We start from the raw sequence: 21,283 nt of genomic DNA on the forward strand, positions 1-21,283 counted from the left end.
CCTGAAACAGTTACTTAAAAGTTATACTGTTACATTGTGAAGTAATTAAGAAAAACTTAAAACTTTTAAAACCATTGATGCTGTGACAGTGCAAACAGCATACAATTTATTGCTCAACTTCTGCATGGGTACATACATTAAGTACTTAAAAACCATTTTATACAGATTTTTTTTGTTAAAGCTCATGTAACAGCTGGGTGAAAGTACAATGATACCAATGCTAAAACACTCTGTAATAAATACAATGGAAATGATAAACTAAGAACTGTCAGTTTGTGGAGGAGTAGTTACACTTGTATAAACTAATGACAACTACAGACAAAGCTCTGAGGATGTGGTAGAGCCAGAAACCTACTACATAGTGTAAAGTACAACAAATGGCACCTGTTAACTACGTGGTGCTGTTTAAAATCTGAAGCCATGGGAGCATGCTACACGAAGCTGTATGATGCACACTTATGACAGAGAAGCAAAGCTTTTACTTCCATCAATGCAGCCAGTTTAAACGCACCAGAAGTTTAATACAGATGTAGTGTTGTAGAACAAGAATTTAAAAAACGGCTTGTGTGCTCTGGACTTTAGTACAACACAAAAATTTGGTACAAATAAATCAGTTTAGGGAAACTGAAACTATGTGCAAAAAAAAATTAGAATACATACTGTACAAAGCACCATTACAAAACTCTTTACACCGAGAAATTAAATCCTCTGAAACTCAACTGTGTACTGTATATTTGAAATCTACAAAAGTCACTGTTCATAATTAAACATTCATAATGAAAAGCAACAGCATAAAACCATGATGTGACATCTCTCTACAACAACTAAAGACTAGATAAAGTAAAACCCAGTAAGAGGGAGACATTGAAATAAATATTCACATTAATCATGGGGTGAAAGTCCAAGGTTAAAATGCAAGATTAGGCTTAGCACCTTTTTGAGGGGAAAGTAGCTGACATGATCTTGAAACAAAATTTTGCAAAGGAATCAACCCTTTAACATTTTCAGATAAACACCTGACTAGGCGACGAGGTGCTTTAGTTAAAGCTCTCAGTCATTAGGAAGGTAGAAAGGCACTCAAAATACTTGGTATATTCATGCTCGTCTGTCAGCTATGGAAAGTCAAATGTAGATTTGTCTACTTTTGTCTATAATATATTAAATTTACAATATTTATCTGTGTCAGTTAAAAAGATTTCTCTATGCCCTACCAAAATGTTTGGTAGAGCAAGCAGATGTTCTGCTAAGGCTGCTGTGAAAACGAACGGTAGTTACCAGCTGATTTAGAGTCTATATTCTGCAGAGCTCATCTCCTCCCTCCTCAAAAAAGCTTTTCTGATATAAGGGTGGCCCTAACTATGCATTCAAAAATCTACCAGCCCAAGTAGGGAGAAGGTTCCTGGGAGGCGGGTACAGACGATGTGGTCGGGAGCCACTACAGAGACAGTCCTTAGCTGGTGCTGAGGGGAGCTGCCTGGTGCAACGGGAACAGCAGCGTATCCCCCCCTCCAATCACCTAATAAGAGTCCTGACCCCCCCCCAAAGCTGGATCAAACTGCATTTTACATTTTTCATGTTTCATGACCAGGGAGGCTTCAGCCTGAGCAAGAGCAGGAAAAGAAAAAAACAAACAAACAAACAAAAAAAATCACTTCTCCAACACTGGAGCATCTATCCTGTGAACAGTGGTCAAAACCTGTCTCTGTGAAGTCTCTGTAAATAGGAATTCACATCATACCTCAAAACTTGCGGGGGCGAAGAGGTCTTTGGGAGTGTCTAAAGCAGTGGTCCCAACGACAGGCGGCAGAACCGAGGATGAAGCACACCGGGCAACGACCTACTTTGCTCTCCCAGGCAACCTGGCCAGATGGAGCATTAACGGCACTGCCCGAAAGCTGTGAACTGGGGATCCCAACTGCAGACGCAAAGGTACCGGCCGTTTTACGTGAGTGTAATTGGCCCTTGAAATGAAGAAAAAAAAGGGTCTGATCTATTTCAAACCTGGCTGTCAAAGCGAGCTTCTTGGCTTTGTGTCTACATCCCTAAGTAGCCTCATCTCTGCAGCCAGCCCAGAATGGGAAGCATCTCTTAGAACAAACCTTCCCGCAACAGCTGTACAAAAAAAAATAATAATCAAATGAACATGTGGATTTGGCTCACCAGATTCTCACCACAATTCTACAAAAGTAGTCCATTGCCCACTATTCCAATACACAACATCCAGTAGTAGTTCACTCGCTGTGGCAGTCAGATTTGGCAGAACAAAATTAAGTTCAAGCTCCACAGAACAGACAGAAGATGAGCTAGTTCACCGGGTGACTTACACTGCAAAAATGGAACAGCTCTTTACATCCCATTCTTTTAGCATTTTCAATACCCTTGACTTTCTTCTCGTTGGCAGTGTAAGAACAGTGCAGATTTGATGATTAATTGTAACCGAAGTTAGAAAAACCCACAACATTGATTGGAAAAAAACCCGCTACTTACTCCAAATATTCCCACTGCTGAGAGGAGAATGCCACCATCTCTTACGCAGACTGATTAATCTACACACCACGAGCAGATCAGACAGATCTTAACTGAGAATTCCCAAACTAACTTCGAAGTTCAGTTCCCTCTACTGGTAGTGCATTTTATTCCCCTTCGAAGAGATCAACCCATGTTATAATTCATATATATATTTACTTCCATCCCTACAATCAATAAATTATGTGCTTTTAGAACCTCATTTTCAAAGCACATTACACACATTGCAGTTAATATGCCATTTTTCCTTAGTTGTAACTTAAACCCACATGTCATGAGCAGCTAGACAAAGATTACAACGTGTTTTACCTGATACATCTTTAGCATCGACAACTACAGAATGTGATTTGGCTGCATTCAAACAGACTTTGGTTGACTGGACAGGATGGGTTCTGAAACGAACTGCTGACAGGCTTCTGCTGTCAAATATCACCTCATCAGCACACTTAAAAAGTTGAAAAATGCAGTGTTTAAAGTCAAAAGCAACAAAAAAATACTCTTCACGGACTTGTTAGAAAAATGCTGGTTTAAAAAAAAATCAAAACGTCTACTGTTCATTAAAAAAGGTCTATTCTACATGTTAACACAAGTACTGTACCAAATACAGTATGTGTCACTCACACTAGAAATTCTGTTTAAGGAATCTGACAAGTGATATAAATAGGACCCCAAAACATCGTATTTGTAATTCATGCTTGAAAAATATAAAAAAGCCCCCTGTGGTAACATTTAAGTTGAATTTACATTGCAGAATATAATGTTTTACTATAAGAAAATGCAGTTAACATGTAAGTGGCTTTAATTAAAAAGATTAATGATTCTTTCAGCCAATTTTATGCAAAGTTAGAATAATCCAAAATATTTTTTCCAAAAATAGCAGGTATAGATGTTCAGTATCATACATTTAAAACAGGCTGAAACGTGACTTGTACCGACCGCTGAAGTTGTGTCTTGGTATCTGAGAATAGAAATCAGGTAGGCAAATATAATAGATTACCTTTTACAAAAATAGTAGTAGTCTTTAAGTATAGAATACTGCTTAACTGTTGAAATGTAGGAAAAGTCAGCATTCTGTATGTTCAAGATATTAGTTTTTAATAGCAGCTGAATGATCCTATGGCAGGAACCACAGAACCTATTTTCTTGAAATAAAAAAAAAAAAAAAAAAATTCCAAAGTTGTCCTTTCCCTCCCAGTGTCCTAGTGTAGAAAAGGGAAAGTTTCCTGTATTTCAAGCATTTCTTGAGTCTTGGCTGAGGGAAGGGCTTTCTGGCTGACAGGAGTATAAATAGAGTCTCAGGTAGGGCTGCGAAGGGTCATTCCACAGCAAACCCACACGTTTCTTCAATGGCAGTTAGCAGCTTCTCGTACAGCTTGTCGTAGCTTTCGTAAGGAGGAATGTCTATTCGGTTAAAGCTGCGGAGAGAAGGCAGAAGAGTCTCAGCTCCCTGGCATGCCAAGCATCACCCAGCAAAGTTCTCTTACGCTTCATTTAATGTACTTGAAACAATGACAAAACGATACTTAACAAGGCCAACCCAACAGAACTTCATATATACATATATATGTAAAAGCAATCTCTAAAGCAGTCCCTAGTTTTCACACCTTTACTACTCTATAATGGAAAGTGTTTATTATGTCAGAAAAGGAGGGGGGAAAAAAGAAAAAAAAAAAAAGAGAGAGAGAGACAGCAAATTGATCTTAATCACCATATCCCAACAGAGGCCTGAAAAACTCTTACCAGGTGTGAGCTTTCGGCAAGTTATTAGTGCTGGCATCGATCTGGTGGATTGTAAATAGTCGTGGGCCTGCAGCACCTGAAAAGCCAGAGAAGATCTCTGCTACTGCTGTGTTGCGCAATGTGCAATTTCTTTGTTGTACTCAACAAAGTAACTAAAACCACAAAAAGAGCGAAGATATGCACAAAGAAAGCTACAGTCATAAACAGGCAGGAAAAACATTTACACTCACAGTGCCTATCAGACAGACTCCTCCTCTCACCCACACGGGATAACGATCCAGTTATTTAAACCATTGAAAGATAAAGAAGAACAACGCATTGATAGGGAAAAATACGATACCTATTTTACACAGGGCACTACATAATTCTAACAGTTTTTAATTTAACTTCTCTCACCCTTCCCAGAGAACAAAACTTACTCAGCTGTATCTGTCCCCATTTTATAACAGGCAGTAGTGGACAATTCCATTCAAATTCCATACAGGAGTCAAAATCCCAACTTCTTATAATTTTGTTCAATTAATGTGACTATACCGAGATCCCCCTAATCTCCCTGCTAAAGAGAAAAGACTGCAGCACAGCAGACTTTCAGACTTAACGTACGTCGAAGATTTCACAAAGGACAGAAGAGACTACGAATGCCCCAACCTCAGCAAAACCGGAATTCTCTCCCGAGCAGACAGACAATAAAGAGTATGATCCAGGGGCCAGTCTGTCTCATGGGGACTCTGCTGTTAAAGAACAGCCGCTCGTGCTGTACCAGTACAACTCGGCCCAAAACCTGACAACCTTCGTGTTCGCGTCCAAAGGAGAGCGGGTACCGTCACGCCGAGACGTGCAGCGCAGGTCCAGTTGAACTGGTGTTACTTCCCTTCTCCAGACAGCACGTACATCCCGCACTGCGCACTGACGGCACACCAACAGCGCGGCTAATTTAGCTTGTCACTGTTCCGAGGTGGGTACCTCTTACAGTTTGCCTAAACTAGTCCCTCCACCCTCTGCAATGTTAAACACTCACCCTTTAAAGAGCCGTGCTTAATGAACCTAGTTACTTGAAGTAACTAGGGTCTTAAAAACTCAGTATTTCTGAGCTTCTAATGCACCTGAACATTTTAGAGCTCAAGAAGAGAGGAAAAAGAAAACGAGGGCTTCTGTCTGATGATGAAGAACAAACAGGTTTCTAAAGCAACTGCCTTTTCTGTGTGGCAGCTGTATCGCAGCATTTGTGTTCTGATGGAATCTTCTACCTGCTAAAATGGTTTGTGTTTCCCCTGGGCATTTTCTCAGGGTAACGGGCTGCGGCCAGAGCGGCTACAACACACCCAGAGCTTCGACTGAAGTTCATAAGACCGGTCAGTAATTAAGGTGATTGCTTCCGATCCCTGGGCTGCCTGTGATTACAATAAAAGCAGTCGGCATTACCAAGTGCCTCTGCTGTCACAATCGCAGAACACTGCGTGTTGGTGTTTTCTGGTCCCAGAGCTGTACAGGTGACGAGGGCTTGTAAAAGACAGAAATTAAAAAATAGGCTTCCACAAAAAAAACGCAAGGAGAACCCCATGAAGATGATTCTGCTGATCAGAACTTCTTGCCAGAGAAGGAACTGCGTACTTGAAACAAAAGAGCCATTTACAGCTGAATAACAAGGTAACAAACACACACAGACACAACTATTTGTGACTGTTGTTCATCAGACCATTAAAAACCGCTGTTAAAAAGCCACGCTGCAGCCAGGCAGCCTCCCGCCGTGTGTCCCGCGGCCTCCTCCCAGCGCGGGACCCACAGTCCCCTCTGGAGAAGCCTCACCTTGTAGCGCCTTGAAGCCCTGCAGAGGCACCCTGGACGAGCCGGTCACAAACTGGAGGAGTCGCGCTCTCCTCTCTTCATCGAAGAACTCCACGGCTTTCCAGAACCATTTCACGATGTTGCTGTCCGGGGTACAGTGTTTTAACCTAGTATTTGCCTTCCAGTCGTTAACATCAATTTTTCCCAGTCCACAAATGATGAGCTGTAAATTTAAAATAGAATGAAATATTTCATCATTCATCAATAGAAAAATGGTTTTGGAGCAAGCCAATTGATACATCGACAGATTTTATACCAAAGGCAAGTTATAACCTCTCACTAACCTAAAGTGACACAGAAATGTAACTTTTCTATTTTTTTAATGTTATCTTTGTGCACAATCTGTTTTTTAAATGGTCTCAATTCAAATTTAAAAAAAATAAGAAACTCAACCTTTTCATAAGCTTATATGGAAGTGTCTTGACCTGTCAATTAAATAAGAGAAGCACAGATTCTACGCGTGTGTGAAAGCGCTCACATAATTCGCATCTGAACTCGGCATTTCCTTCTGAAGCATAGCTAAGGCTGCGTTCGGCTGGTCCAACTCTGGACCCTCAGAAGTAATCTTGTTCTTGTCACACCACACACGTAATACAAATCAGGCTTCTCTCCTGATGGAGAGCTTTCAGTGCTTCTAAAACAGAGATCCACAATGGATCCCATTTAATCTCAACAGGAATATGATTATGAGGACATTTTCTAGTGGTTAAGAACACTGGATCGTCCCCTCTTACCCTGCATCTGCAAAATGATTCTGGGTTAACAGAATGGCTGTCTCACTGCTGATGAATGAGAATATTCAGGCTAAGAGAAGAGCAGTCACTGACATTCTAGTGCAGCGAACAGAGGGAAGCATGAATAATTTACCTTGTGGCCATTTTCTATAGCAAAAACCTCAGCCCCACAGCTAACAGACTGTATATTAGAATTCAGTTTTAAAACAAGCTTGGGATCTATGGGATTTGCCTTGAAAGGATATTGTTTGGATGCTGATCTTGACCTTTTGCAGCCCATTTGTCGGTGACGGCACCAGACAGCACCTTTCCTTATGCTGTATTTACAGGGCCAATTTAGTCTGGCATAACTCAGCCCTGCGAAACCACAGAGCTGCCTGACACCAAAGTCAGGGCCGGGAGCACGCGGTGGGAGGTGGAAGGGAGCGACAGACTATTTTCCTGGCAGCACTGAATTTAATATCGTGAAACTGCACCGCGAGAAATATGCGCCACCACCTCTGCTGGAGTTAACGCTCTCCAAAAGGATCTGAGGTCACTGCAGCTGCTTCTCCATAGGTTCACCTGGGTCGCCAGGTACAGGAGAGGGTCTCCTCTTCTACCGCTTCTGCTGTTGCTATGAAACGTTGCCTTGGGAAACACTCTCCTGGCTCTGAGCGGAAGGCACAGGCAGCCTCAGTGACTGCGTGACCTGGCCACCCCTTACACTAACTGTATTTCTTGCAACAGCGCACCTGCAAACCCCTAAAGCACTGGGGACACAACTTCGCCTGTTACTCAGCCTCAGAAGAATGCCTCGGGCTTGCGTTGTTACACTTGACGACGTAACGTAACATTAGTGGACTGACCTCTAACTCTTTCTCATCAAATGTCTTCAGCAGATGTTGTGGGATTACTTCATTAAATCCCTTCTGTAGAGCCAGAAACTGAGCTTCAATTCCTCGTAAAAACCGCCAGTTTACATAAAGTCTGCAAGCAAGCGCAAATTGGTTTTGTGAAAGATTTATTCAAATACCATAAACCTGCAATTTATCCAGCCAAAAAAAAAATGACCTTACTGACAGGAATACACACACCACTACCGCTTCGGGAAAAACCACCACCACCACACTCTGTTAATTACTTCAAGTAAGTAAGAGTTGCTCCCCACCACAGGAAGTATAAAAAACTTTGGAATAGATATTGATGTACCTGACGTATTCCTTTTTGTTTTCCTCTGTCACAGGGATGCTTTTGCCATTGGGTTTCAGTTCATGTTGAATAATTTCCCCGTATGCGTTGTGTTCTACACAAAACGTATGGTCTAAGACCCCCGTGATATCATTCTCACTGGTGGAAAGAAATAAGCAAGTGACTCAGTGAAAACTTATTCTGCAAATATATTACAGCCATAATGTATCTGTCAGACAGCACAATTTAGTTTTTCAATAGCATTTCGATAGCAAAAGGTGAACGTACATTTTTGCTATATTTTAAAACCAGTATCAAAGTTTCAATGTTATATTTTAATAACATGTTACTGTTAATAATAGACAAAATTAATAAATTGAAATTTATGATGTATCCCACCCCGCACCACAAATTTGAATACCTTCAGCATGTTAAGCCTTTAAAGAAGTTGAATTGCGCAAGAAAGATGTTTCCTAAGTCTGCCTGAGCAGGAGAGCAAAATATACTTCGTTTCAACTGCATTTAAGAACGTTAACGGAGACAGAATTCTAAGGCTGTAAGACAGAATACGGAGTACGTACAGGATCCAGACCAAGCTGTTATGAAGATCAGGGTCAACCAATTCCATATCATCCAAAGTAATTGGCTTCCCTAGCAACTGCTTGTAGAAAGGCAACGTGAAGCCCCCGTCAATATAGTGTCCGTGAAACACAGCCATCCCCATGATCCGGCCAACAAAATGGAAATAGGATAAGTGTTCCTAGAATTGAAAGGAGAGACTAAGCCATTCGGCTAAAAAAGAACTGCAGGTTGTATCTGCTGAATATGAAACACAATTTCAATACGAAGAAAAGATAAAAAGCCCAACGCATCCAGAGCTTTTTGTTTTGTTTTATACAAAGCACATTGAGTATACTGCTTCCAGGCCAGAAGTCTTGCTACTAAGAATCAAAATAAACTTAATGTCTCCCAAAGGAAACAGAAATCAACATCTTACAGAGAAACACATTTGAGAAGTTTCTTTGATCGGTACTAAAAAGAAATTATCATATTATTGCACAAATTCAGTCTCTAGCAATACTAATGTGAGAATTAGGTTCCTACGTCTAGAACATTCTCCAGATGTATTTAACTTCTAGTCACAAACCAATCATTTACAGAGCTCGTTACTAGTCGTACCGGGTTGACTGCAGAGTCTGGGTTGATTTGCAGCGTATAGATATCATCTCGGGAATATTGGAAAAGACCGTAATATGGATTCAGCATTTCATGGGACAATAGGTAGAGCCACTCCCTGAAGAAAAGAAAATAATTTATTGTGTACTTTAGACAAATACATTCCTACATTGGGAATCTTTTCAGAATAGTGTGATTTTATTAAATCTTACTGTTAAACACAAATGTGAAAGAAGTTCTCTCTGATCATGCTTAGGTAAGGCTGAGGTCAGAATTATTTTTACTGGCTCAGTAATTGCACACCCCCGGACAACTGATGTACTTCCTGGCTTTCCAAGATTTTTCTCCAGGTTACTTATTTCCAGGAGAGTTTCTGACAGTGATTCTCCTTCATCCATCGCGCACTGCAACAAGACACTACGTATTCTATGGACTGTACTACAGAGATCTTTGAGTCAAGGCTTTTAATACAACCCGTCTTCAGGTAACAGATGTAATAATTTTAATTACACGTTCACAAATTGGTAAGTAACGGTCTAAGAACTGGGAAAACCATAACACTTTCTAGTTTGGTCTTCCTCTATTCATGTATGGGAGATGGCAAAGGCTCCACGACATACAGACCAGGAACAAGAGCCACACTGGAAAATACGAGCAGATACTTTGGAAAATAGCGCACAATAACACCCATAACTTCTTTATTTTAAACACTATTACCAAACAATTAGTAGTAATTGACTCAACAAGACTGTTTTACTAGTTATGGCTAATTAGCATGTTAAAATATTTAGGAATGGATGAAGTGAAGACTCTGTTGGCCATTTGCAAGCCCCTGAAGACACGGGCAGCGTAACAGCCTGGGGCCCAGCTGTCACTTGCCGTAGGCCAAGGGCAGATGCAGGGGATGGGCTGTTTGGGAGCATCGTCTGTACTTTGGAATGAACACTAATGGTAAAAAAATGCAGTGCAATGTAAACAACGAATACTCCTGAATGAGTCAACGCTGATTTAGAGCGGATCCCCATGCCAGAGGTGGGGAATATTTTCACTGAAGCGAAACCAGCATCCGTGCAACTGGCCGGTACAATTCCTAATGCTGTTTTAACACGTGAAGAATATCTTCATACAATTACATCACTTTTTATAAACAAGTGAAAAATAACCTCATAGACTCCTGACAGACTGTAGTTCCCTACTAACTGCTAGTTTTTAACATTTTGCTTCAAACAGTAGTGACAATTTGCAATAAAGCATAATTTGTGATCAAAGTTATGCCACAAAGCTGAGTATTTAGTGGCATAAATTCTCAGATACCCAAGCTTTACTAACCGAAGAAAAATACAGTCATTTCAATAGATACCAAAAGCCTGTCATGCATGCGATAGACATCTGATGCGATCTGTAACACGCACTTTGATTCATTTACAATAAATTAGTTCTTTTTTTGATGCAGTTTTCCCTTTAAAACACTATCTGAAAATATATTCTTCACACATACAATCTGTTACAGAAATAAATATAAATAAGAATAATGTAAAGAGAAACAGGGCTGACAGAAGGCTGGTTTAGGACTCAAAGCACAGGTGTAGGTGGTGGGCTTGGGGTGCAGGGGAAGAGACAGAGGACAGACTGTTTACCTGGCAACACCTCCATAATCAAGGCCTTCCTCCCCACGAAATTTTATCATTAATCGTTTCCACAGGTCTTTTGGCCTCATCTTCATGACTTGCCTGTAGGATTCCTGTAAACACAAAACGCTTTCTTTTATTAACTGCTATTTCAGACAAGAAGCTACTACTGTTTGTTAGAAATGAAGGGATTCTCAGACTCTAGGTCCGAAGGGGATACTATTAAGGGGGATACTATTTTCCTAGATACTAACGAGCCTCTCAAATCACAGACTGTTACTTAGTTTTCTACAAATGTGGTAACACTTGTTAAGTAAAACAGATATGTGAGAACCACCACCTTCTGCTAAATTTGCAGAGGTGTCCAGTGATCAGAACAATCTCTCTCTCTTTCTCACGTAACTTATAAAGAAATTAAAATCTATGTCAGTAAACTCCTTTTGTTTTGCATAAAGGCTCAGAAATTTTGCAGTGTGAAAAGCCAACAATGGAGCTTCTACTCTGGGTATAACGCACGTGCAAACCTTCAGGAAGCATCTTAAGAACAGAAGCACCAACGCCAGCCCAGCAGATCTACGGAATTACTCCTTTATCATAAGACTTCAGCAAGAAAACACAAAAAGAAAGCCGAAAGAGGCAAAATGAATGCTGATTTTTAAAAAGGAATTCAAACAAATACGTCTAGTTTTTATTTATGTCCAGTATTGGTGCCCCAGTCTTCAGCTTTGCAGACCACAAGAGGCAGGTGTGTCTGGGACCCAACATACTCAACTTCGCTTTCAGAACAAGAACATATAGTTTGCGCTGCAGTACAGCAGCCTTTCCTCCCTTTCTTTTTCAGCTGATTATGAAGTGATTTGACCGTCTCCAAAGGGAAGACCAACACAAATCTTTCTTGGCTGGGAAAAAAACTGTGACAACACAGTAGGGCTGTCAAGTTTGCGGGTGGGGTAAAAAGCAACAGGGATGGGTGGGATGGCTGATAAAGTTCTCAAGGCGACTGACTGTTCTGCAGAAAAAGCCAATGAATTATAACTGCGTTTAATCAATTCAGCAGAATTATTCTGCTGAATAGTGTCACAAAATAAAATGCAGATATCCCAGGTCATTCAAAAGCCTAGACAATTCATAAAATTGGTCTAATTCTCAGAAGGGGGAATCAACCAGAACTGAGAGAGATGTTAAGTAATCCAGACTACAAAGAGAACGCTATTCAATAGTAATTTTACCTAAGTTACAATAGATCAAAGATCACCAACGATTTCAATTTGTAAGATTCCCTCTGTAACAGACATCAGCGTTCTTATACCCAAGAAGTGAGACAGTATCTTCAAAGATGTGAAGTGCTGGGACTCCTTCCTCAGTCCCTGACACAGTCTCTACATCTCCAGCCACAGGGAAAGCTTTCCTCATTTTTCTGCTTCTCTACAGGGTAAATACATCTACTTTAATTACACAACCCTTCTTAACATCCCCTTGAAATGCTTCCTCTTCCCATTTGCCACCCGTAAAATTCCAGCTTTAACTCCATAACTGTCTAAAGTCACTCAGATGAAATCTGAAGAACCCTCCTCCCCTTCCCTCAATGTTAAGAAATGGGTCAAATTCTCAAATTACCTCAAAAATCTCTTCCCTGGAGACCTCAATACGACAATGGCCAGCTTGAGGTTGCTGCTGTGACAGCTCTTGCCTGAGGATCTTGAGTTTCTGCACTAGGTCTCGCTTGTAGCGCGGCACGGTCAGACACTCGGCCTCGTCGGGAAGCTGACACAGGGACACGACCTGCTGCTGCTGGTGCTGCTGGTCTTTGAGTTGATTCTGGCGGCTAGAAACAAACACAGCTGTTTGCAGACATTCACGTCACACGTCCCCAACTTTCTTCAGATGTTTCTTAAAGGTTAAGGCTTTGTAACTAAACTGCTTTCAATTTACTATGATTACTACTGTGATTACGCTAAAATTCTCTGGGCCCGGTAAAAAAATAAATTCAGAGAGATTTTATCCTGACTAAAGACATATGCTTCTGTCTTTGTTGGCAACTATCAGTTATTTTTAGGGCTTGTTATTTCTATTAGTACTACTCTACAAAGTATGTAAAAGGTTGCAGCACTATATAATAAGGTATTATCCATACAATTTTACTACTAAGCTGCTGACACTGAATTTCTCAGATACCGTTTCCATATTTCCTTTGCATGTTTTGCCTTCCTCCATTTTAAAATTCAGGGATCTGCCAAACACTATGCCTCTAATTTACAGTCAATACCATCGTCTGTTTTAAATGGCTTGTCTGAAAAAGAGTAAGCTTACAAAAAGATGTTTGTACTGGCAGCTTGGCGGGGCCCTTGTCCCTTGTACCTGGCCTAGTCTGGACCACAGGAATGTGGGAGTTCACATGTAACTAATTGGCACAGATAAACAAGTATTTTTACTAGCAATTCTAAGAGATTTTGTAAATCTGACTTCTTACTAGGAAAAGTAAATTAATTGTGTTGCAGAGATGTCCTCTCTAATGTAATTTCTTGACCACGGTAAGTGGATATTTTTATAGCTTTTTAGTATGGCATCTCCAAACAACACAGGATAAAAGCTGTATTTTACCTAAACCATGAGAAGAACATCTCTGTGTGGAACACATGAGAATACCCTGAATTTACTGGATAATAAGAAAGGTTACAATTCAGAATGTTCTCCAGTGGAATGTTAATAAATTTTTTTTTCAACATCAAAGACCAAAAAATATCAGATGGAACCAAACACAGTTTCAATATATTTTAAAATTTCAGCCTATTGTCTGTTTTGAAACAAGGTCTACTAGAAAGCTCTCCTGGCCAACCAACTCCAGCAGGCTTTTACCACAGGAACATTCAGAATTGGCAATTGAAAAAAAAAAGGGGGGGGGGGGAGGTGTTCCCAGTTTGCCTTGTGGTTCTGACAGCTATTCTCTTATTTGCAAACCTTCTATTTAAAGCAATTCTTCACAAACCACCCTCAAGGGAAACTAACACCAGGTGAGCAGGAAATCTTTATCAGTAGTCTTACAAGCCTAACATTTAGAAAGCCCTGCAATGGCACACACTACAGATCACCTCAGCAGTAACTCAAAGCTTAATGTTAATACTAATACCTCTTTATTCCTGGGCCCTGAGGAGGGAATAATGCAGAGAAATCCTACTTTGCTACTATGCCCTGGGATGCAGAACTGCAGAAGTTAGCTTACTCAATTTTGTTAGTTTTACTGTGTTTTGTTGTTTGTTTCTGGTTAGGTTTTTTTTTTGGTTGGTTTTGTTTGGTTGTTTTTTTTTAGGATAAGGCTACCTTAACTTTATTCTCAAGCTGATCCCATTGGTCTTACAGTAGATTACAGTTATTTTAAGTCATTCCTGAGAAACCAAGTCATTACAATAATTTAGAGACACACACCTGACGTGGTTCCAGACCATGGCTCTATGTCGTTTGTGCTACATGCATGGTCATTTCTGTTCACTTGTGACTAGTTTTAAATGAGTCTCACTTAGCTGTATTTACTTGATATACAAATTAAAGCAAAATAGTTGTTTTATCTTCTGAACTTTCTAATTCCATAAGAATGAACATGTGAAAATATTCCTTGTATTCCTTCCTACTAGAGAAGGTGATAACTACATACTAAAGTGAGCACACACTCGTACTACCTTTAACAGCACAAAAGAACCAGTCCCCTAAACACAAACTAGTCAGTGTCAGTCTTAAAGAAAACGTCATCACTGAAACGAACAAGAATTTAAGATCTATGCATCAAATTAAACCAAGATAAACTAGGGCAGCACTAGGAGGACAAAAATAAAATGCCTTCCTCCATATTAGAGTAAAAATAATCAGTGCAGTATTAGCTAAACAACCTGCAGTGCTTAAAGTAATTAAATCTAATTTCTTAGTTTGTTTTCACAGCTGAATGACTATGCTTGACTCTGTACAGTGCTTTAACGATACAGCTAAGTACTTTTCAGGTGCCATAACTATCAAAACCTATCACAAATTCTTGGCCAATATTTTTAAACAGAACTGGGTTACAAATTTGATTATTTTCATAACTTATAACATCATCACTGGAAGAACAAACTGCTTTACTCAGCTCGATTAGAAAAGTCAGTATCACTGAGAATAAACATTTTCTTATGCCTTTGAACCTAAAACACTATCACACCCATCCCACCCAAATCTAAACTTATTTCTCAGATAATTTAGAAAATGACAGGCCCTAAGGCAAACTTTTAAGAACAATTAAGGAGGTGGGCTTAAGGGGAGGCAGGGGAAGGGGGTGGGGGGGAAGAAAAAAGCTTTCACATATCCTGTTTGGTGCAATAAAAGAATAAACACCAGAAAAGATTTATCAGGCAGCAGACTTTGCTGATGACACTGTTGGTTGAATTTCTGAAATCCTTCCCTAATGAAAGACAGATGTACAAATGAAAAACTTCAGCACACTGTAGCAGTACTTTAAACTTAAATAAATGCAAAATGGTTCTGTGATTCTGGAACTTGAAAGTCAAATTGGATTTTCCAGATAACAAAGCTAGCTATGTATTTGTCCTCCACAATCCCCGTCGAACTAGCTACTGCCACCCTACTGCCACTTAAAAATAAACCTACCTGGGAAGGACAGCATTTCAAATATAGTCCAGTTAACTGAATTTTCTACAGTTTAAGAATTGGACTATTGTAAGTAAGAGGGTCTGAAGTTTTTATTCGGGTCAAGTATCTAAATATGAATTAATTTAATGAACTTTTCTGTGTTTCAAACAAGAACATGCTCCTCCGCTGTTTTTTTTCCAAGACCACGGTCATTTGAAACTACCAATCTAAATTCGGCTAAAATTAGTAGTGATTTCTTCGTTTTAAATTTTAAAAAAAAAAACAAAAAACAAAAAAAACCCCACCAAAAGTGCCAGCGTCTGGAGGATGGGAGCTTACTGAAGTTCTGTAATATACACATATATAAGGAATGATTTCTCTAAACAAAATACATGTTTGTCAATATTTAGACTCTTCTCCCTTCTGGACTGTTAAATTCAAATGTATATTGGGTAGAGAAGGCTAGCCAGCTTTTATGTATTACACAAAAGATATGCTGACCTCCCGCATATTACTTTCCATTCCTCGGCTTTGTCTTTTCAGCGCTTGTTCCCATTATTCTTTCCTTCAGCTTTTCTTCCCAATGATTCACTTCCTTAAAAGGACTATTCCTCCTGCTTACTCTTGCCCAGGGCTGCAGGGCTTTCTGTCTACCCAACTCTTCATTGTTTCTTCCACTTAACACCTACTCAATACTTTACAGGTGTTTCCCAAGAGTATAAAAAGGTGTTAGTAGGAAAAACAATACGAGTCAAACTCCTGAATGGCTTGCAGAAACTGATAGCCACGTCTACACAAAATAAAAGAAATGTTTGTTTGCTTTTTTGGGTTCCATTTTTAGTAGAGGACCCCCAGTGTGAAATGAGTCCCTAGGGAATAAAAACAAGAGCCAGAATTCTTTTGAGTTTCCCCTTCTCTTAAAAACCTGCAATACGAAAATGGGACATGGAAACACTAAGGCAGAAAAAATACAGTTCTTGTTTGATTATTTTTTTCTGAGTTAAATTATCGGGCTCTTATTTTGAGAATATCTCAACTAGCCTTAATCTAAAACTGAAGGTGGGAGCTAAAATATTTCTCCTTTATTCCAGGAGAATGGCTGGGCACGTGTGCATCCGGGCTTAACTCATCAGTATTTCATACCACTGCCTAATGAATGCAACCTCGTATTTTAAAACAAGTAGTCCATAACTGGAAGTAGTGTGACATACAAAGAAGAGGAAAGAAAGCGTCTCTCTTGCTGTTAGAAAAAATTCTATCGGCAAATCTTTCTCACCAGACAGCACTTGCTTCCCCCCTGCTGCCCCAAACTCCCGGCATCACAACAGCCACATTCCTGCCTAAATGCTGCTAGAGATTATTTTTTTCCCCCAAGAACAATCAAACCTGTTTTGTTTGCTGTGTAACAGAGTAAGTTGTTAGCATGTTCAAGAACACCACTAATATGCTTTATGTACCACTGAATGGCAGAATACATCTTGATATAAAATCTGGCACCCCTCAAGAATCACTTTCTTTGCCCTATTACCCTCAACACATGCCGGAAACTTTCGGCTTACTTTAAGACTAAATGCAAGTTAGCAGATAGCCGTGGATCTGTAAACTGCGTTGTCCTGTTGTTATGGTCAACAAAATAAACTCTGCCTGTTGCTGTATTTCGGATCTCCCATCCAGGAGGCAGTGGACCAAGCTCTTCACAATTGATGTTGCTAAGATCCCTGTGAAAACAAATATAAAATGAAAAATACCTCAGCATTTGGCCTCCGAGCCAAACAAGCGTAAATGTAACAGAACAATTCCATGAAGTCTGAGAAAATGTATTGTTTCAGAAACTTGATCTGTTCAGCTGGAATCTCTACTCCCAAGGTGCAAGCCCACCAAAGAAAAAACACACACCCCAGAACACATGCCGTGGGGAAAAAATTCTTATCAAATAACCTTCATGTCTACAAACTAACTTCAGATGTTAAATTAATAGAGGCTTAAAACAAAAATAAAGACCGCTGCCATATTTGCCAAAATGGAATTGCAGTTCTACACCAATGCTGACAGAAAACATTTTTAAAACAACATTAGTCATGTAAGGAACTCTGAATCACACTTCAAAAACTCCTACAAAACAAAACTGTATTTCTGAAGAGTTATACTTTCCATGAAGAATTACGCATGGGATGTGTGTGTATGCCACAGGCGGTTTTGCCCCAAAACCCCAAATGCTAGTGGGAAGCAAACAGCTCTCTAACAGAATATTTCAAATAAAGTATTATATGAACAATGACTCAGCTCCGCACTGAGCAGCACAGAGATCGCTTCACAGGTCTCAAGAAAATTCTGCTGAAATCAGGAAGATGTAGATTCATTCTGGAGGTTCACTGAAAACAAATACTAGTCTTCAAAAAATGTAAGCGTACTCATTTTTCACGTATATAATCCACACCTCAGATACACCTTTAAGAAGAGCTGCACTTCATGGCATGAGGGAAGTCTTCAGATCTCCCAGCATGACGGAGTTGAGGGCTGGAAAGAGCCGAGGGGCAGAAGGGCTAAAAAGACGCCGTCTGCACGGACTCAAAAGGCTGAGAAGCCACTAATGGAAACACAAGGCTCTGGAATTGAACTTCTGCTGATATTACCCACACACACAGTGCTGCTGAACTGCAGGGATTATTTTTATTAACTAAATGACTCCGGCATATTAGCATAAAAATACAATATTCCTTAGAAATGACATAAACTCTGGCCTCAAGCAAACAGCCAAATTTTGTGCTCAGTGACGCTCATGCAGTTTCTGCTACCACACCTAACACCAGCACTAACTTAGATTTCATACAAAACTATTACACCACAAACTTAAGGATTAGATCTAATATAATTTTGTTAGATAAATCTAGTTTCTAGTTTTATATGATACGGAAGTCATGGACTTCCTAATGCCCAGCTGCCAGCTGTATCGCACACTCAAGTCTACGGATAATGCATCAAAGCAAAGTATAGTCTTGTAACACAAAAGTAGCAATAAAAACAAAAGAATCATTGGAAAAATGCAACGTAGTTCTGGCCGTGAGGCACTTCAACCTTCCTGGCATATCCAAAATCCACTTCCATGAGAATGAACACCAGCAGCAACTGACAAAGTTGCTACAATTCTCCTAAATGCCAACACTGGCTGCCAATTTCAAACTGCACACATGATTTCACAACACCATCCCCAGACTTTAGGAGGCAATAATTTTCAACAGGATTTCTTTTATTTATTTTTTTTTTTAAAGACCAATCAGAAGCTAACAATAGTTTTCCTGTTACCCTTCTTTGCTTTCAAACACATCAGAAATGATCACATGTACAATATGTACACTGCTGTATCGTGTAAATAAGGACGCTAAACTAAAACGACACTTACTTCAGATTTATTTTCTCCTAAGTGTTGAAATAGCCACAACAGAAACAGCAGTTGGAGTATTTTAATCACAGGTCAGGCTCTCTCAGCTTCTCTACCTGTTTGCCCCTCTCCCCCACGTTATTTCTCATTATATGCTGCTAATGAGATGCGTGAAAGCATATATGATTGCTCTAGGAATATCAGTGTTAGAGCATTATGAAGAAAATAAATATTAATTTCTGCTCTGTAACAGGAAACCTGCTGTAAAAAAGCTTGTGCATTTTTAGATGTTTGCTACTATACTCAAATGGAAAACCTTCCTGTTTTTAAAAAGACCCAAAATCCTGGCACTTCAAACACAGCTCACTATTTCAGCTTCCAGGCTTTTTATGACCCAGTGTCTCCAATTAGTTTCTTAAAAATGTACCAAGTTTCCCATTCCTTGAGTAAACTATGTTTGGTAGTCTGAACACAGGACAGTAATTCTCACAGACAAGTAAATTTAAGCTAATTCAATGATGAGACTGTAGTTCACTAGAAATAGCGTGTCGAAACATACAAGGGGCATCCTGTAGATGTTCCAGGTTTTCCCCTTTGTCTGCTCCTCCAGCAAAAATGGTCGTGTTTGTCTATCCTATTTGTCACAAAGTTTGTTCTTCATAAATATATGTTGATAGCTTCTCAGGTCTTGCTAACTTCCAGAGTCTGAATTAAAAACACATACCCAACTCAATTTTCACTGAAGCATCTTGATAAATCTAGATGTTTGTAAGTGCTCAGATCCTACTTTCTGTTTTATTATTTTGCAGAGTATTAAAATCTGGACTTGGCTATAATTCACATGCAAGATCTAGAAGCAGTTAACTATACCTGTTTTCAAACCACCACTGATATTTATTTCTCGATTCTCCATCTTTGCATTAAAATAACAATTTGAAGAACCCGGACACTCATCTATTTGGATGAATGACTTGTTAAAATGATATACTGGGGCCAAGAGTTAGAGATATAATATAAGAGAGAGAAAACTCTGAGTAACGTACTGCTTAAACACCTTAAAGATACCTTCATTGTTTCTCACCTAGGTACTCTCGGATCATGCCACGTGCTAACACCAGTCTGAGTATGCAGAAAATAGACCTGACCTTGCTGAGTCGTCCTTTGCTCTGTGAAAATAAAGATAAATTAGTAACTGTAAGAACAAAAAGTGAAATACAAAACCTCACAAAGACTGATTTCCTAAAACTAAGGAATCAAAAGGATCTCACATAAGGAGAAGACACAACGCATTTTCCCAGTTTCTTGGGAGACACACAATTCAAATATTTTAAATTGCATACCATATCCTTCAGGTAAATCCGGAGGAGTGTGCAAGTGTGTCCTGCTCATGTAATTTCTGTGCCTCTGTGACCTGACTCTCCTCTCCGCCAGCCGGGGATCTGACGACTGCCCGCAGGTCGCACCGTTCGTTCCTGTAATTGGAGTGTTCTCGTCTACAAAACAGCTCAGGGGTCTGCCTGGACTGGAGTATTCAGATGCTGGCCTGTGGAGAAAAAATGTGAAAAAATCGCATTGCTGACTGGACACAGGGCTACACAACGCGCCTGATGGAAGCTCTCCGGGAATCCTTGTGGATGGAAGCTTCATCTAGGGGCTCTCAGGAAATCTTTGCGGGTGGCAGAACTGTGGAGTTGACTTGGTGCGCAGGAAACCTCGATGATGGGCAGAAAGCTTCTGTTCAGCGCTCACTGGTTCATCCCAGAGTAATTAGTAAACCTCCTCACCTATCTGAGGGTCTGACCTGACATTTAGTACATGATGCTGCAGCATCAAGATCATATCAAATGCTCACATGAGCAGTTCCCACCTTCAACAGAGTGCTGACAGAAAAATTTTTTTAAAATGAGGAGCATACAGCCCAAACTCTCCCACCTTGCCTTCATATGGCTGAGGAAGTGATCAGGCCTTGTTATTCCTTCCAGTTTTTAGGGAAAATTATTAGGCGAGGATGGTGACCAAGGGCTAAGTAAGATAAACACAGTTGTTCTTGAGAGCTTGACTGCAAGAGGAAACACTGAATTACATGGTTTTGTGTCTCAATGCTGCTTTCAAAAGGATTTAAAATGGGTTAAAGGGGGATTGATAAGGATGCAGGAAATCCCTGAAACAAATTATATATTTTACATTTGGTTTTCTTCTGTAAATGCGTCTAGAGCTTAGAATAGGTATTTTAACATACCAGGAAAAATACAGATAGATAAATTAAAAAGCTGTTCAGTGCCTTCACTCACTAGAAAACTGCAAATATGCATCAGAGCTGTCAGCATTAACATTACAGATTATTTTAAGTCAAATATACCCATACAGAGACTGAAATAACATTTACTGAGGAAGGAAGGCACTGAAGGCACAGACAGTCTGCAGAAGAGTCTGAAAAATATGAAATGACTCTGCCTACAGTTCAGGTAACA

At 39.9% G+C, this 21,283-nt stretch overlaps 1 protein-coding gene across 2 annotated transcripts in view; it reads right to left on the reverse strand.

Annotated features, from left to right (window-relative positions):
* Positions 1 to 83: 83 nt before the first annotated feature.
* The window catches only part of SMURF2 (SMAD specific E3 ubiquitin protein ligase 2), a 66,686-nt gene continuing 45,486 nt past the window's right edge, over positions 84 to 21,283 (reverse strand). For both annotated transcript variants that reach the window (XM_063351701.1, XM_063351702.1), the window contains 12 exons: positions 20,153 to 20,355; positions 19,894 to 19,978; positions 16,993 to 17,151; positions 12,437 to 12,644; positions 10,829 to 10,932; positions 9,195 to 9,309; positions 8,597 to 8,775; positions 8,037 to 8,174; positions 7,694 to 7,814; positions 6,073 to 6,274; positions 4,267 to 4,342; positions 84 to 3,941 (listed from right to left, as the gene is read on the reverse strand). In XM_063351701.1, the coding sequence (XP_063207771.1) occupies positions 3,842 to 3,941; positions 4,267 to 4,342; positions 6,073 to 6,274; positions 7,694 to 7,814; positions 8,037 to 8,174; positions 8,597 to 8,775; positions 9,195 to 9,309; positions 10,829 to 10,932; positions 12,437 to 12,644; positions 16,993 to 17,151; positions 19,894 to 19,978; positions 20,153 to 20,355 (1,690 nt within the window). In that variant the 3' untranslated portion in view covers positions 84 to 3,841. The remainder of the gene's footprint in view (positions 3,942 to 4,266; positions 4,343 to 6,072; positions 6,275 to 7,693; positions 7,815 to 8,036; positions 8,175 to 8,596; positions 8,776 to 9,194; positions 9,310 to 10,828; positions 10,933 to 12,436; positions 12,645 to 16,992; positions 17,152 to 19,893; positions 19,979 to 20,152; positions 20,356 to 21,283) is intronic.

The sequence above is a fragment of the Chroicocephalus ridibundus genome, chromosome 14, assembly GCF_963924245.1.
Source record: "Chroicocephalus ridibundus chromosome 14, bChrRid1.1, whole genome shotgun sequence".
NCBI classification, from domain to species: Eukaryota; Metazoa; Chordata; class Aves; order Charadriiformes; family Laridae; genus Chroicocephalus; species Chroicocephalus ridibundus.